A 17,494-nucleotide genomic window follows, 5' to 3' on the forward strand; every position below is an offset into this window, starting at 1 on the left:
AATCATGTATGAATTCTAATCACTTTCAAGCAGATTAATTAGTGTTTAAAGCAATACAAGCTGTAACTGACGGCATTTTTTCAACTATCCAATTATTCACCAAATAACACCTAACGGTTTAATTAGTATCCAAAAGATCTGAAGAAAAAATCTGCAAAATAAACACGGAAATATTGTTTGAGAGCACACCTACAACGAGCGTTTCGTATAAACCGCCATTGTGTCGTGTACACGGACATGGGAACGATGATTGCCGAACATTATCGGGTTGCTGAGACCGAGGCCATATATAAACGCGAGTAACTACACGTGTCGTTTGTTTTAAAATATTACGTTGTTTCATGAACGACTAGAAATGCTATGCAAGTGTAAAAAGGTAATAATTACGCAAATGTGCCACTCAAATGAAATTTTGATTGTAAATTTTCTATAAAATTGGCATGTTAGACTGTTTACAAATCTAACACGTGCTCAGTGCCTCTTTCGCTTTTTCCGAACTGGTGACCTCCAAGGTCAATGTACCTCGGAGGTTACGAGCAGGAATTACTGACAGGATGACAATGAATCTATATTTTCTGCTTATTTGAGGGCTTTATTGCTTCAGATTCACTCTGATTCTATTAAGTTATATATATTCAATCACATATATGTTGACTATTTGTTCTTTTATTTTTTAATTTATTTTCCGTCAGTTACAGCTTGTATTGCTTTAAAGTCATTAACTTTCCCTTAATTACATGCTTGAAAACATTTGGATGTAAAAGAAAATAATAAGAAGATTATTTAGAAAGTAAATATATTGTGGTACGCATAATCATCCGGAACACCTTGGTCCTTTCATCGAAAAGCGTTTTTTGATAAAAGACCCAACATGTTCCGGATGACGCATAAATTATACATGACAGGCGTCTATGAATAGCCCCACGCGCATCAGGGTAATTCCAACATGATGCAGAGAGCATAAAACAACAAATCACTAAGAGGTATTTGATAATTTTATTTCTATTAAACGTATGGCACGGTACTGTTGTAACAAAATACACAGCTTTACACAGATAAGACCACCGATGATCTGAAAGTTTGAACTGTACACACGACTGTCACTTCAAATGGCAGAGTGACGGTTGTTAGTAAACGCCGACTTGAAATTAAATAATTCTGATTCAAACAGGTGAAATAATGTATGACATGTCGTACAGCCTCATAGATACGTACGTGCAATGATTTAACAGGGTTTTACAATGTGGAAAAATTTGTCGAAATTCAGATCAACTCGCTTCGACATATCCATGGTATCCGAGATACCGCAGTTCAACTGTATATGAATATGTATGTTTGATGACCTTGCAGCACCTAATCTTCTTGTTGACTGGAGTAAATGTAATCCACTTAATCGCTTTCACCAACCTCAGATCTATCAAGTTTGCTGGAAGGAAAACGAGTGAAACCAACATTGGAGATCTTTTGTGAATTTTTCATCAGCGACAAAATAATTGCCAAATAAAAGTTACACACACATACATGTATATGCATGTTTATGAGAGAATATCGTAACACCAATGATTTTTTTTTTCATTACCAGTGTCTGTTCGAATTTCGTACATTATTACATGTATCTGATGAGCGATAAACGCCACAGGATCTACTGGGTAAACAGCATTGAATGTATTTAATGTGTTCTTGGCATTAAACACGGATGTTGATCATTGGTGACACACCAAAGTATGCACCCTCTATTTAGGTAGCTCCATCCGCAAGGGAATGATCAATATCAATGATTGAAAGTGGAAAAACTCTATTAATTTCCACTAAATATAGATTAATGTAATCAATGACCAAAGAAAATATGTATGTTGCCACCTTCTTAAAGATGTCAGACATACAAAAACAGAAGAATATGTCAATACCAGAAAATTGCACAATTTCATTTAAAAATAAAATAAATTGTTAAAATGACCAATTCATAACGTCAACATTTTAAAAAAGCTACTTTATTGATACATATGATTAAATCAATTGTGGATATCGGGGGAAATTATTGTATGTGTACATACAGAAGATAAGAGTTATTGTCCTTGATAACATTCTAAAAAATTCCAAATTCATTGTTTATGGGAAATATAACCTTTTTCAGTGTTTATAGTTTACCAGATTTATTTTTGTATTTAGGAAATAAAATTCCTCCAAAAGATATATTTCTATCATGCGCAAAGTTTAATTAAATAAAGATTTTGCAAACACTTAAAAGACGTCATCAAGGATGGAGCTACCTTAAAACAATTTCAATTCACTTGGTGGCATAATGAAAATTTCTATCCTCAAATAACATGTACCTAAAACTTCTAGGTCTTAAGTCTATATGCTTCAATGCACACGCATTAAATTTTTAAAATAGCATTGATCACAAAAAATAAAGCATAGAATATAGACAGTAATCATTAAAATATCCAGGACACAGTTAACAATTTTCATTGTATAACATGTTCTCTTCTCAGTTGTTCAATCTCATCAGTCTCTAACTTCAGTATGTCCTTCATCACGTGATCGGTGTGCTGTCCTAATGTAGGTGGCGCAGTGGGACATGGACGCGGGAAATCACTCAACCGAACGGGAGGACCTGTAGGTTTAGAAAACTGCTCTAATTAACAATAGTCTTGGTGTCTACAAGAAAACAAGCACACCGCAAATATCAAATCATATCTCCTTGCAGCTGATGATATTCAAGAGAATGCGCAATAGTTTGATAAACATGCTGGAATTTTTCAGAGAAAAATGTATACGAGAAGGTGAAGATGATGAACAGTGATCAATCTTAAATTTCCTATAAGGAACACAGAATTATAAGAATTGGGCAAAGACGGTGGGATCAGGTGCCTAGGAGGAGTATCACACCTATCACACCCGCCGTGAGCCCTACAGCTTGATCAGGTACACGGAGTAATCCGCAGTCAAAATCAAAAGTATAAAGAACGACCTAACAATGTCAGACAGATTTGACTCAATGACAGGTTGTATTTGTAAATTATATCGTAATAATTGTGAAATGCTGACTTTAAACACGACTGTCGAAACGCCTGCAACATCAACTTGTCAGTAGCCTGTATCTTGTGCTCTGTCATCCAAAACACAATTCCGATTATACATGTACGCACAAGCGCTTTGAAGTTGATATGAAGAAATACTGGATTCCTCAATGTTAATACAGTGACCAGGTCTTCAAACAGTCTGCTGGAATTACCATGGACACCAATTGTGCTCCTTTACTAACTGACCTAATTTTATATTCTTGCAAGGTAGAATTTATCAGAAACTCCTATATGTGACGAAAATATATCTTGCTGTGGACTCAACACTTGGATACACCGATGATGTTTTATCCAATAAAAATACTAACTTTCAAAAGTCGATTGACTCGATTCGATACATTTCAGTAAACTCGAAATAAAAGACACCTCAGAAACTCCAATACTCGTATCAACATTTCGCGCAAGTTAAGCCCCTTGTCTGCCGTTAAGAAATAGTATTTCCCAATGTTTTCTGATCTGTAGGTTTGTCATGTTATTTTCATCAACTGCAGTCAATTACAATAATGTCCCAGGGTTGTGCAAAGCATAGACGTGTATGAAAACTTTAAATTTAAATATAATTCACAGTAGTAATCTCTTACATCTGGTAGGATAAAGAATGATAACTTGACTTTTCCCAGAATGATCTTTGGCTGACCCCTCAAAGGGACATCACTCGCGGCAAAGTGTTGATACGTGTATTGTTAGTCATTTCTTCAGATACTGATTTTGACTACGGATAACTCCGTTCAGTTCAAGATATTGGGCTCACGGCGTGTGTGATCGGTCAAAAAGGAATGCTTACTCCTCCTAGGCACCTGATCCCACGTATGGTATATGTCAAGGGGTCCTTATTTGCCCTATTTTAAAAGGGCCAAACGTAGCTGCGCTTTATTGGTTTTGCATTCTTTATGGGATTTATGAGACTGATTACTGTTCGTTATCTTTAACCTTTTTATACTGCAGAATGATATATTCTCATGGATCAAAAAATTTATGTTGGAGAAAACCAACATATCCTTATGAGGTTCTAGATGTTAAAAGTCAAACCTGGAATACGTATATTGCCCGCTGTAGGATGAACAATCTCTTGTAACAAGTTGTTATGCAATGCCTGTAAAATACATTTTCAAACGTTAGTTAAATCAATATTTGGATTCTTTGTCTCATAACAATAGTCAGAATGTATTACAAGAACTTGTATGATTTGGCTACCTCTGCCTAACAGTGTCAAATATGAATCCATTTTTTCTACCTGTGGATCGTTGAATACGGCTTCCATATTGTTGATTGGGCCATAAGGAATCCCGGAATCCTCTAATAAATTAAGCCAATATTGCGTAGAATTCGAAGAGAACCTAAATACAAAATCAATTCACAATTACACACGGAAACTATAAATTACCTACATGTATTTTGAATCATTCGTTGTGGCCCAGTGATTACAGCGTTCTTTTCGTGACCAGTGGGTCACGAATTTGAGCCCCAATTCTGTTTTGACTGTGTCAATTTTTACAGTAGGCAATGCTACTTCGCCAAACGTTTTACATTTGCATTGTTTCTTTATTAGTATTTTGTGTTCGACTGATATAAGAATTTTACACTCATATATAGAGTCATTGGCAGTTTTAGTTGAAACAACACCGTGTTATCTATGCATGATATTGAAAGCCGTATCAAAAAATGTTCTTAAAACTACCAACGTCTATCGTGACAGGGAACATCTGCTTTTGAGGTCTAATTTAAATTTTCACTTCTAATGGAGGGCGTTTGACGAAGGAACATGCAGTCACTACCTATCTTAATCTTATCAAACGAAGCGCTACAACAGGGAATCGGACCCAGAACTTTCCGGTTGCAAAACGAGCACCTACCGCCCTAAGTGTAAAGTGGCGCGTCTGTCAAGCGAGTTTTAACTCAACCAAGTGAGAGTAGCGAGTCTGTCAGGCGAGTTCTTACGCAACCAAGTGAGAGTCGCGCGTCGGTCAGGCGAGTTCTAACTCAACCAAGTGAGAGTCGCGCGTCAGTCAAGTGAGTTCTTACGCAACCAAGTGAGAGTCGTGCGTCTGTCAGGCGAGTTCTTACTCAACCAAGTGAAAGTCGCGCGTCTGTCAGGTGAGTTCTAACTCATCCAAGTGAGAGTCGCGCTTCTGTTAGTCTGTTAGGCGAGTTCTTACGCAACCAAGTGAGAGTCGCGCGTCTGTTAGGCGAGTTCTTACGCAACCAAGTGAGAGTCACGCGTCTGTCAGGCGAGTTCTTACGCAACCAAGTGAGAGTCGCGCGTCTGTTAGGCGAGTTCTTACACAACCAAGTGAGAGTCGCGCGTCTGTCAGGCGAGTTCTAACTCATCCAAGTGAGAGTCGCGCGTTCTCACAAAAACGATCACATCCACAACCTTCAAGAGTGGTCTTATCCCACTGTTATTCTACTGATAGATAAACACATAATGAAAACAAATGCATGAGAAAGAAATCAACGGAACCTTTTTTCTACTTGTGCAATTTCAATCTCACTAACCGTGACAACTACCGTCTAGCGGAACTTCAATATAAGCGTTAAAGCAAAACTTCAATATAACAGTTAAACCAAAATTAAAGGGAATCCCCCCCCCCCCCCCAAAAAAAAACCCAACCAAAAAAAATAATAATAATAATAAATAGGCCTAAAAAAATAAATAAACACAAACTAACACACACACCCCCCCCATAACACCTTATCAACTAAGCAGATTGAAATAAAAGCGATTTGAATTTAACCGATATTCTAATGTAAAGAAAATCAGAGATTGGGGCTGGAGATTTCCTTTTTTTCTAATATTGAAATGGAGTAAACTGTATGTTTCCAAATCTTCTCTTGATATTCCTCTGGTTTGTGTTTGGATATTTCAGATGGTTCTATTAACAGTATTAATGTTCTATATGTTTTAACATTATCTCTAAATGACGCCTAATCCACAGGGTGGATTTGATTTTTCTATTGTCCCATGAGTACATATTTGTGTCGGACGTCATATGATCACGTGTCCGACGTCATGCACATGATCAAGTGTTGGACGTCATATGATCAAGGTAGAGATGGGACTGACTTTGAATACTTACATGTTTGTCAGAATTCCTAATAATTCTTCTCTGTTTGCTACCCTGGCTTTGTTTGTAGAATATTTCTCATCATCATGTAAGTGTTCCAAGTTCAAAACCTGTCGGAGACACCAATTATCTAATAATATTGATTCCAAAAAAAAAACCCTGGATATTTTGTTAATGGAGTACATTTTTTTAGTCTCAGTTTAATGTATTCGCCTTGGTTTCGCTTTTCAACGTATAAAACATGATCATACATGCATTTCAATGCCCAATTATTGTTTTACAAATAGAAGTATTTTTATTTTATCTTATCATGCCTTTTCGTGCGATGATTATCAAGGAAATATCTATTATAATAAGTTTCAGAATTGGGTTTTAGATTTATTCTAATCATTAACACATTCATTAAATGCTGTAATATGAAATACTGATTTTTCTTAAAATCGATGCAAATGAATTATTTCTTATATTTTTTTTTGAAATCAAATTAAATGAAATGTATGCAAAAGAAAGATACTTGTCCATGCACGTGCAATTTGCATGTTTAATCTCAGTTGACTAGAAAACTACACTGTAAGCCATGATCTGACAGGAAAGACAGAACTGTCAAGGTATAGATCTCTTCGACATGTTATCTAATATTTTCTAAACTCTAGTTTCAAATTAATTTCTATTAAAACGATGTTTATAACTACCGATTAACTTCCCCGTGATCATCACTGACAATACGAAACCAAAATCTCTGAAGTAAATTATGTTTTACATTGTCGATTATACGGATAATGCACGTATATATTCGTTCTGAAACACTGAGAAAATGTTAATTCACAAAGATACATGCATAAGATTTAAATTGTACTTTTCAATTGATTCTATCCATTGGAAGTAACTGTCATTGGAGACAAGATACAGTATTCAGATTTGTTATCAACTGTGCAAATACAGGTAGTTTACTCCGCCGCGGTATAAACATAGTCCCGCGAAGCCCCGCTATGAAAAACCGCGACGGTGTAATGCGGAAGGATTAACTTTCCGTCGCGGGGACGCGGTAAATAAGGGAACCGCGATGGCTGTACTGTATCTTTAAGCAATTACCAATACAAATACAATGTTATCCAATTTTACCAAATTTGACTAACGTGCTGTTTAGTAGTAGAATCTTAGAAACAAAGAGAGAAGTAAAATGACAATACCTTACAGAGAATTTTGAATTGTCCATCATTTCCTGCTCCTACCAAAATATAGCTATCCTTGGTTTGGAAAGCCTAGGAATAGAAATGTATGTTTTGTTAGCCGTGGCATAATTTTATACAATTAACAGGCTTGATGTATCATGCATATGCACCTCCATTAGCCTGGAGACTGTCGAATGCAAAATGCTAGGATTACTGTAGAGAAAGCAGGAGAACCATTGTCATATCGCACAGCTTCCAATCAGCAGTTCCCCACGTAAAACATTCTATCCCAAACAGCCCAATCCCCCTAGCTCACTTTCCATGCGGGAAATCCTTGTGTGAAGTTTAATCTACATTATATACGTTCAGATTAAATGGGAAAAAAATGATTTTGGTTTCTAAGGAAATTTTCAAAGTTTTCCTATAAAATTCTATGCAAAATTTTTAAACCTGCCTCTTTTTCCAGCTCCTCATTCGCGTGTCATGATGTGAAAAAATTTGAATCTACACAACATGGAGGATGCTTTCACATCAATTCAGCAAATCAAACCATGTTGATTTGAGATCCAATTGTCCCTCTACCACAAACTATTCTATTGAATGCAATGGTCTGCTTCTTGAGAACACTTCTAAGTCTTTTCTCAAATCTCAATATGTTCTGTGAAATTTTACACCCCTCTCGTGATCTCGCTTTGACCCCCTGAGGTCACTGTGTGATCAAACGTTAACCTTCACCATACAAGGCTACCTTCATGTGATAGGGCATATGTACTAGCATTGATCCCGTGGGGATCCGGGTTAGAATAAGTCCTCAGTATCTCTTGCTAATCGAAAGAGGCGACTAAATGGAGGACAGTCTTTTGGATGAGACCGCAATTTAAAACCGAGACCTGTGTCACAGCAGGTGTGGCACGATAAAGATCCCTCCCTGCTTAAAGGCCATAAGCACCGAGCATAGGCCTGAATTTTGCAGCCCTTCACCGACAATTGTAACGTCTCCATATGAGTGAAAAATTCTCGAATGGGACGTTAAACAAGATACAATCAATAAATATACTAGCATTGTAATCTTGTGGTCTCTGAAAAGAATTTTTCGACAAATCCTATGTAATTCAAACTCAAATTCATGAATTGTGGCCCCACCTTAACCTCGGGGTGTGATTTTATGAACGACATTACATTATACTAGACTATCTAAATATCAATTGCATAATTATATTGTATTCTAGTAGTTTTTGAAAAGAATTATTTTTACGAATTTCCCATACATACCGATGGAAAAAGGTTAATATAACTTAATCTCATCAATCCTATAAAGAAAACAAAATCGAGATCACGGTAAATACAGACCCTCGAAAAAACCGAGGTGAGATCTGGCCTCAAGATCCTAAACTGAGAATATACTTAAGTCTAAATTTCAAAATCAGCTGGATTGACTGATTGATTGTATCTTGTTTAACGTCCCTTACGAGAATTCTTCACTCATATGCAGACGTCATCAATACCGGTGAAGGGTTTCAAATTTAGGCCTATACTCAGCGGTTTATGGCATAGAGCAGTGAGAGTTCTTTAGCGTGCCACACCTACTGTGACATGGGACATCCGTTTGTAAGGTATCTTCGAGGACCCGCGACATTCACACCTGATACCGAGCGTTTGGTGATGGAACTGTCACTACCTGTTTTGACGACTTAGGTCTATCGCAATCGGGATTCGAACCCGACCTTCCATATGCGGGGCGAACGCTTTACCGCGCGTTTGCTAATTTTGGAAACAATTTCAATTAACAAATCAAATTTCCAGTTCTTTTAAAATAGTATATGGTCTTTGGGTCAGATGTCTAGGAAGTACTGGGGACCTCTTCTAACAAGAATTCCCAAGGGATAATTCATAATGAAGTTTTAATTGTAATCCTATGTACAACTCTTCATGGCTATAGTGACACACCTTGACCTCAGGACTCATGTTTCAGCTAACGTGAATCTTCATATATCAGGAAACTTTGATTTTACCCAAGAATTGCTTTTTCTAGTCCAATGATACTTGCGAAATCAATTTAAACACTTAACCGAATTTTTCCATTTGTCTTACCAATTTCTCTCTAATAATTATATAATCTGGAACATTAGCCTGACTTTGAAAAAAAAAACCACCGTGAAATTTGAATCAATTTTCACCCACAGATGCTAAGTGGCTTGCCTTCATGAAATTAGCACGTCGGTTCTTGAGAAGAAGTTGAAAATGTGGGGAGTTAACAAACGACTGATGGAAGACTCCGGAAAACTTTAATCAGAGAAGTAGCTCATGAAAGCCAAGACTCATCGTAACTTTCCTCCATCAAAATTTTAATAGGCTTTCAGGCGACACGATGATCGCTATACATATAAAGAAGCGGTTAAAATATTTCAATGAGCTGTATATGTATTAGGCAGGCTGCATTTATACATTATGGGACAATGCTTGGATGAGATGTACTTTATATTACATCAGTTTGAATTCGTTATGAATTAGTTACCTGATATGGGACAATGCTTGGATGAGCTGTACTTTATATTACATCAGAGTTTGGATTAGTTATATAAATTAGTTACCTGATATGGGACTATGCTTGGATGAGCTGTACTTTATATTACATCAGTTTGAATTCGTTATAAATTAGTTACCTGATATGGGACTATGCTTGGATGAGCTGTACCGTGCCTTGTCGCCTCCATTCCTTTATTTAAGTAATTAGATCCTATATTGACCAATGATGCTACCTGACACAAGAAACACGGAGATCGGTAAGTTTTACAGAAGCAATTCCTAAACATACATTATTCACCCGATATCGAGTTGTAAATATCCTAATAATATTACAGTTATTCACCCGATATCGAGCTGTAAATGTCCTAATAATACAGTTATTCACCAGATATCGAGCTGTAAATATCCTAATAATATTACAGTTGTTCACCAGATATCAAGCTGTAAATATCCTAATAATATTAGTTATTCACCAGATATCGAGCTGTAAATGTCCTAATAATATTAGTTATTCACCAGATATCGAGCTGTAAATGTCCTAATAATATTACAGTTATTCACCCGATATCGAGCTGTAAATGTCCTAATAATATTACAGTTATTCACCCGATATTAGCTGTAAATTTCCTAATATTACAGTTATTCACCCGATATCGAGCTGTAAATGTCCTAAAAATATTACAGTTATTCACCCGATATCGAGCCGTAAATATCCTAATAATATTACAGTTATTCACCCGATATCGAGCTGTAAATATCCTAATAACATATTTCCCGCCAATTTTAATACAGGAAAACGCATATTCTATAATTATTCGTGAGTGAATTGTACACCGATTATTTGAAATTCACTGCACAGAATCAGTAGATATTGCAGTGGCCTGGCGAATTCTTTGGATTTTATATATAAAACTTGTAAACCACGCTCTGTAAGAATATAATATCATGAAAAGCAATTCATAGCCTTGGGGATTAAAGTTGCGTTGCAATCATTTTTTTCTCATATACATGTGTAAAACTTATACGGTACCAATTTTGATGCACCAGATGCGCATTTCGACAAATAATGTCTCTTCAGTGATGCTCAACCGAAGTGTTTGAAATCCGAAATAACTATGAAGATTTAGATCTAAATATAGCCAAAAACAGCGTGCCAAACAAGTGGAACCAAATTCGTCCAAGGATAAGAGCTATGCATGAGGGAGATATATTAACAGCACATTGTTTATTTATTCTATGCCAGTGAAAGTCATATAAGATAAAATGAACAACTGACAAAAAACAAAGGATTCATTAAATAAAAGCAAACCTGTGTAGAAAATAAATCACAGTCTATGTGTTGACCTTGACCTGTTGTCTGTCGTTGTAAGATGGCGGCCATGATAGCGCCGTGCGCATACAATCCGGTAGACAGATCTGTCATAGCCACGCCCACTTTACAAGGTTCACCATCCTAGAAACAGAAAAAGACGAAAATACCCAGGAAGACAGACATGGTGATTACACTTATATAATTTTTTGCAATGCTCAAAAATCACTTAGTCTAGCTGTTTTTGTTTGTTATATTTCCCTGAAAGTACAAATGTATTGGAAATTTTGAAATCACTTCCATTTCTATGTAATTGACCATATGATGCAAACTACAACCAATCCCAATATTATTTAGTATTTGGGATTACTAACTAAAGGAGGATCTATAAATAGAACCCAAAAGACCCATAGTAACCAAATGAAAACGTTTCCAGTTCATTCATGATTCTCTAAATCTTATCAATATTCACATCTTTAACACATCAAACCCGAATAACGATAACAAGTCATACTTTACTATTCATCAAGTAAAACTGTACAGGGATAATTCAACATGCTCCCAAAGTACCATGGCCTTGTAACCATTGGCAAAATAGTATGGAGCTATACTGATGACGTCAATACTGTACATCGCGTTTTCGTTGTAACTTTAAGGAGAATGAATTCGATGATTTTTTTGGATTATACAATTGATATTCATAATATTACAAGTACAATGATACTTTGTATCCTAAGAACAAAAGTTACAAAATGTATATCGGTCTCCTCTGCCTTTCATGTAGATCTCAATAAAATTACAAAAAGTTCATGTTACTTCGTACTTGTATGTATTTGAGATCATATGAATATGACATGCTGAATATTTGATAAACAATGTGCGTAAACCGCGCTGAAATCGTATGCCAGGCACAAGTTATTCAGATCAAACTAAACCATCAACGTGATGTACAAAACGCGGAGGAGTTTTATATATAAAAATGTATAGTGATTATTATAATAATAATGGGGCAGTTTTTACTACATGGAATACTTTCTTACAAAATTTTAGATGAAAAGATATTTAAATTTCGGGACAAAATCATCGTCGAAACATTCACACTACATTCAATGTAACGGAGGAAAAAATCCGTGGGTTCCGACGATGAGGTAAAATTAGACGCGTTAACAAATGATAAAAAATCCGTGGGTTCCGACGACGAGGTAAAATTAGACGCGTTAACAAATGATAAAAAATCCGTGGGTTCCGACGATGAGGTAAAATTAGACGCGTTAACAAATGATAAAAAATCCGTGGGTTCCGACGATGAGGTAAAATTAGACGCGTTAACAAATGATAAAAAATCCGTGGGTTCCGACAACGAGGTAAAATTAGACGTGTTAACAAATGATAAAAAATCCGTGGGTTCCGACGATGAGGTAAAATTAGACGCGTTAACAAATGATAACAGTACTCTCGAGTCAACGCCTCTCTTAACCCGGGCGTCTTATCCGAAATTGTACAAACCAGATTAGATTTTAAAAATATTCACCTTGTAGAGAATGCGTGTACATTTTTCGAAGTTAACCTTCGTTACTGACATAACATCTATCTTAGGACATGCGTAGAGGGACAAAATTTAAATTTACCTTAGGACCTGTGATATGCATCAGTCCAGCCACTCCAGAGACTATGACGTCATATCCTGCTCGTTTAGCATATGGTCCAGTTTGTCCATAACCTACAATTAAAGCGTCAGCATAAACAGTGATCTAGGCACACTGAATCTAGACTTATCAGTAATGCGTCAGGTAAAGCGTCCACATTGGCAGGGAACCAGTCTCCAATTGACACTAAGTCTAATAATATCACAGTTATTCACCTGATATGGAGCAGTAGATAAGCCGCGGGGCATCTGTTTTTAATTGCTGATATCCCAGGTTATATTCGTCCAACTTCCCTGGTATGTAGTTCTCAACCAGTACATCACATTCACCTGCAAGCTGTCAGAAGGTGTTCATTCATTGATATCAACACACAATGGACTTCTCTGGCTATTTGTTTACACATACATGTACATGTATATACGTCAAGTATATTTACATTCATTGAATCTTTTCTCTAATATTTCTTTTGAAATTGACATTGCTTTCATCATAGACAATGAATACATGTTTGTTGTAAATTAGTTCGATCTATTTTTTTTTATCACCTGTCCTCATAATCATGACCAAATATGGAGTGGCATCAAGGTCTAAGGGTGCATTGGCTGTTCCGTTTAACGTAACGAATGGATCAACCATATGATATATCAGTACTTAATTCTAGTTTATATCTTTAAAAAATACAAGAAATCAAATGTCTTTCTTTGTTGTTTTATCTGTTTTAGCTATCGTGGGTTATGCATTTTTTTCTGCAATGCTTGATATCGTCATCACCCGATGAAACAACAAAGAAAGCATTTTATTGTTTAAATACATACTACTTTTCTTTCGTAAAACACATCACTGTTCATTAATCCCGTGGGGATCTGGATCAGAATAGGTCCTCAGTACCCCTTGCTTGTTGTAAGAGGCGACTAAGAAATGGGGCGGTCCTTCGGATGAGACCGCGAAAACCAAGGACCCGTATCACAAACAAACATCGTTTGAATTTAGAACATATGCTTAGCCCTGTAATGTACACTTGTTCAGAAACAATATTGCTAATGCTTACCTGCCTGATGATGGCTTGCCCTTTTTTGGATTTGATATCAACAGCAACACTCTGTGAAATACTAAGGCATTACTTCTTAGAAAATGTCGTTACAATTATTTTTGTTAAAAGTAAGTGAATTATTTATGTTATTGATCGTATATATAAGTATTGTTTCTCTATGAGCGAAAGAGACGAAAAATAAAAACAATATAGGATCTTAGTACTAAGAAATTATAAAATAACATTAAAAAAAATTATTTAGAAAAAACCCAATAACCTAAAGGACAAGTACAAGTTAAAAACAAATTTGTGAGGCAGAATTATAACTTTTTAAATTATATCGACCTTTTACCTTCTTGTTTCTGTTCACAGTGAGGAAATAGACAGCTTCCGGGCCCTTGAATGGCGGACCCCATGACCTGGTGTCGTCACCGAATCCTAGAAGTAAATATTGAAACAATTATGAATAGGAGTATCTATTGTTCGTTAATTGCAAACTTCCTCTTTTCGTCCGTCCGTCCCTGTAGTTAGCGTATCATACCTGGTCTTTCCACCTTTATAACCTCTGCCCCTAGATCGCCCAGGATCATCGTGCAATAAGGCCCAGCCAGTACTCTGTAGATATATGCTACACATTATTATATACATTTGAAGTTAACGTTTATCTAATTGAATTATCATTCGATTTGTCATTTTAAATAATTACCTTGTAATTCATTCCATTGAAATCAAAATTATTTCATCAGATCATTAATTCATTTATCACCCATCTAATTAACATTACCTTGAGAGATCTAGAATTCTGTATCCCGAAAGTGGTCCGGAAATTTTGGACACATTTTCTGCATTACAAAATAAATACGTGACTGCTTCCCATAGATTTAAGTTTTGTTTACAAGGGTCATATTTCCAGTCTGGTACTCATACATCTCATTGTGAGTGTGTGTTTTAATTAATGTTACATACCTGATGTATCGCTTTTTTGTGAAAATGTTCGTCGTATAACGCCCAATGAAATCCATTTTCTGCATTCGACGCAGATAAATTTTGATGAAGCAATGCGCCACCCCAACATGTCGAATGTACGATAGAGTTATTCCTCTTGTATTTCAATCGAAGTATGGAGCTCTCCTCGCGATAAAACATTTAAACAAACCCGAGGTGTATGATTGAATAACCTGGTTAAACGAGTAATATGTTAATCTTACAGTGACATGTGCGGTTTGAATACTGTGATATTCATAAACTAGACTGGTTAATGCATGTACTACATGTAATATTATAAACTAGTGTAATTAAACACGCCCACTTGTAGAAAACAACAACAAACAAACAAAATACATCAAAGATTATCATGGAAAATTACTGGGTACTTAGGTTTGATATTACGCTGTCGGAAATAGTTCTGCACAATTACAAGTACATGTATGTATCAGATAACAATCACTGATTACTTTCTTCTTTTTCTCAGACATACAATTTTGAGATTGAATCTGAAAATAAATCAGTCAACAACAGACATATTTTCATTAGAATTGCAAGTTACAGTCTGTCTAAAATGACTAGAGTTACAACCTATCGAAAAAAGTTCCAGTAATATATCCTCCTCTTCAGCGATTTTTGGTTCAACGAAATCTGAAGCGAAAATGTTTGGAATCTTCCTGAAAAACGATACATTGCGAGTCGTCAGTTTTCCGTCTCGGATGAGGAAGTGACAGCTACTATTTTTCTTTAACCGTCACAGCGGTATACGGTTGTACGCCAGACGTAGAGGCACGCTTGTTTCCCCCCTGTTCATTTCTCATAAGGACTACATCACCACGGTGCAGGTCTGGGGGTGGGGGTGGGGGTATTTTATTGATTGCACGGCTTATCATTTTCCGTTTTACAACTTCAACTTTTAGTCTGGTGCATTCGTCAACAGCATTAGGTTTGTGTGTTGAGATTTATGGAAGTTAAGTTCTGGTTTTACGATTGAAGAGGAGTGAAAACGGTGTACACCCAGTTGTTGGGGGAAGTGTTCCTCTGTGCCAATGAAGGAACTGAAATAAATCTTGATTCCAGTTCTTAAGCTTCATTTAGATTCGTGCTGCACAAACTACTTTCATCCTTGCTTTATTGTACAACTCAGCCTAAGAATTAGCTTTCCGCCATCTTGGAGTGATGCGTCGATGTTGAAAATTAATGTACTCTGAAAACTCCTTGAACTCGCGGAAGCTGAATGGACCCCTTTTGCTGCAATAATGCAACCCTCTCCAATTGTTTGGTATAGGACTACAACTCTTAAGGATCTCTGTGATGGTGCGGGAGTGATTCACTCTAGCAACATTTGCGATCATTCTAAACATTTAATGACTTTCTTAACGTAAATAAAATGATATTCTATGTTTCTTAGTCAATGTATAAATTTACAACAATGGCTCGAGTAACAACATTTTCGCGCTGACTGTCAATGTTTAGGTTTTTCAGTGAATCCACCTACGAGATCTCGCCATAACAAACATGGCGTTGCAGGCGAAGAATTTTGCATGTTGTACATGATATTTAAGGAAAACCACTTATATTAGACATGCCTAAGCACAAATTTGGTACTCTGGTGTAAACAACATTGAAGACAGTATGACAAACGAGATGATTTCAGCTTCTCCATCGTCAACTTCCCACATTTATGTAGCAATATTCCATTATCACCTGCATATGGTGTTTATATATCTCAACTGATTCGATATGCAAGAGCTTGTTCTGGGTATAGTCAGTTTTTAAATCGAGGTAAGCTACTGACAAACAAGTTGATGGTACAGGGATTTCAACAGTCTCGATTGAAGTCAGTATTTCGCAAATTCTATGGTCGTTATAACGATCTAGTTCGTCAATACAACCTCGCATTGGGTCAAATGCTGTCTGACGTGTTTCATACCGATTGTTAAGCCGTTCTTGGCACACTGATTTTGACTGCGGATAACTCCGTTTACCTGATCAGGATATGGTGCTCACGGCGGATGTGACCGGTCAACAGGGGATGCTTACTCCTCCTAGGCACCTGATCCCACCTCTGGTGTGTCCAGGGGTCCGTGTTTGCCCAACTATCTATTTTGTATTGCTTGTAGGAGTTATGAGATTGATCACTGTTCGTTATCTTCACCTTGCATACTAAAGTGTGAATTTAATGGAAAACAAGTACATGTACTCATGTAATACGTATTTACATAATTTTCTTAATATGAATGAATTATACTTTATTTATACTGTTTTCCGAAGTAAATCACTAAGAATGTCCCAATTTTCCAATTTTACAACTTTCGTCTTTTTCCGCCTCACCTTTTAAGATATCACGTGATTTGCCAGTCACATGATTTAGTAATGGCCGATATTGATTTTTTTCTCACATATGTGAAATCTTCAATTTTTGAATACATTTATCTTGTGCATGCGAGGGGGGGGGGGGGGGGGGGGGTGGAAAATTATTTGGCTGTCAAGTAAATTATAAGTTGTCATTTTGCCACATTTCAAAATTGCAAAATATTGCTTTTCACCTCTCAGTTGTAAATAATCAAACGAAACTTGAGATAAATCAATCGCAATATATATGATGCTGTATATCATGCTGTATTTATTCAAAGTAATAATGTATATAAGGCTAAGCCTTATTTCAAACTCGTA

The 17,494-nt window shown here is 36.4% G+C and overlaps 1 protein-coding gene across 1 annotated transcript; it reads right to left on the bottom strand.

Moving 5' to 3' along the window:
- Positions 1–982: 982 nt before the first annotated feature.
- LOC125655637 (succinate--hydroxymethylglutarate CoA-transferase-like) lies at positions 983–14,945 on the bottom strand. Its single transcript, XM_048886004.2, has 14 exons — positions 14,801–14,945; positions 14,619–14,676; positions 14,376–14,449; positions 14,187–14,272; positions 13,853–13,903; positions 13,020–13,140; positions 12,787–12,878; positions 11,159–11,302; positions 9,987–10,082; positions 7,342–7,413; positions 6,164–6,261; positions 4,321–4,423; positions 4,116–4,179; positions 983–2,617 (listed from the first exon to the last, which is right to left on the bottom strand). The coding sequence occupies exons 1-14, from the start codon at positions 14,907–14,909 to the stop codon at positions 2,469–2,471; spliced, it is 1,317 nt and encodes a 438-aa protein (XP_048741961.2). The 5' UTR covers positions 14,910–14,945; the 3' UTR covers positions 983–2,468.
- Positions 14,946–17,494: the final 2,549 nt, after the last annotated feature.

This window comes from Ostrea edulis, chromosome 7 (genome assembly GCF_947568905.1).
Source record: "Ostrea edulis chromosome 7, xbOstEdul1.1, whole genome shotgun sequence".
Taxonomy (NCBI): Eukaryota; Metazoa; Mollusca; class Bivalvia; order Ostreida; family Ostreidae; genus Ostrea; species Ostrea edulis.

Coding starts and splice junctions, on each gene's coding strand:
- LOC125655637 (XM_048886004.2), bottom strand. CDS start 14,909: ATGTTGGGGTGGCGCATTGCTTCATCAAAATTTATCTGCGTCGAATGC. Junction 13,141..13,852: donor GGCAAGCCATCATCAGGCAG/GTAAGCATTAGC, acceptor ACCTTCTGACAG/CTTGCAGGTGAATGTGATGT. Junction 4,424..6,163: donor TTAGGAATTCTGACAAACAT/GTAAGTATTCAA, acceptor TTTTGTATTTAG/GTTCTCTTCGAATTCTACGC.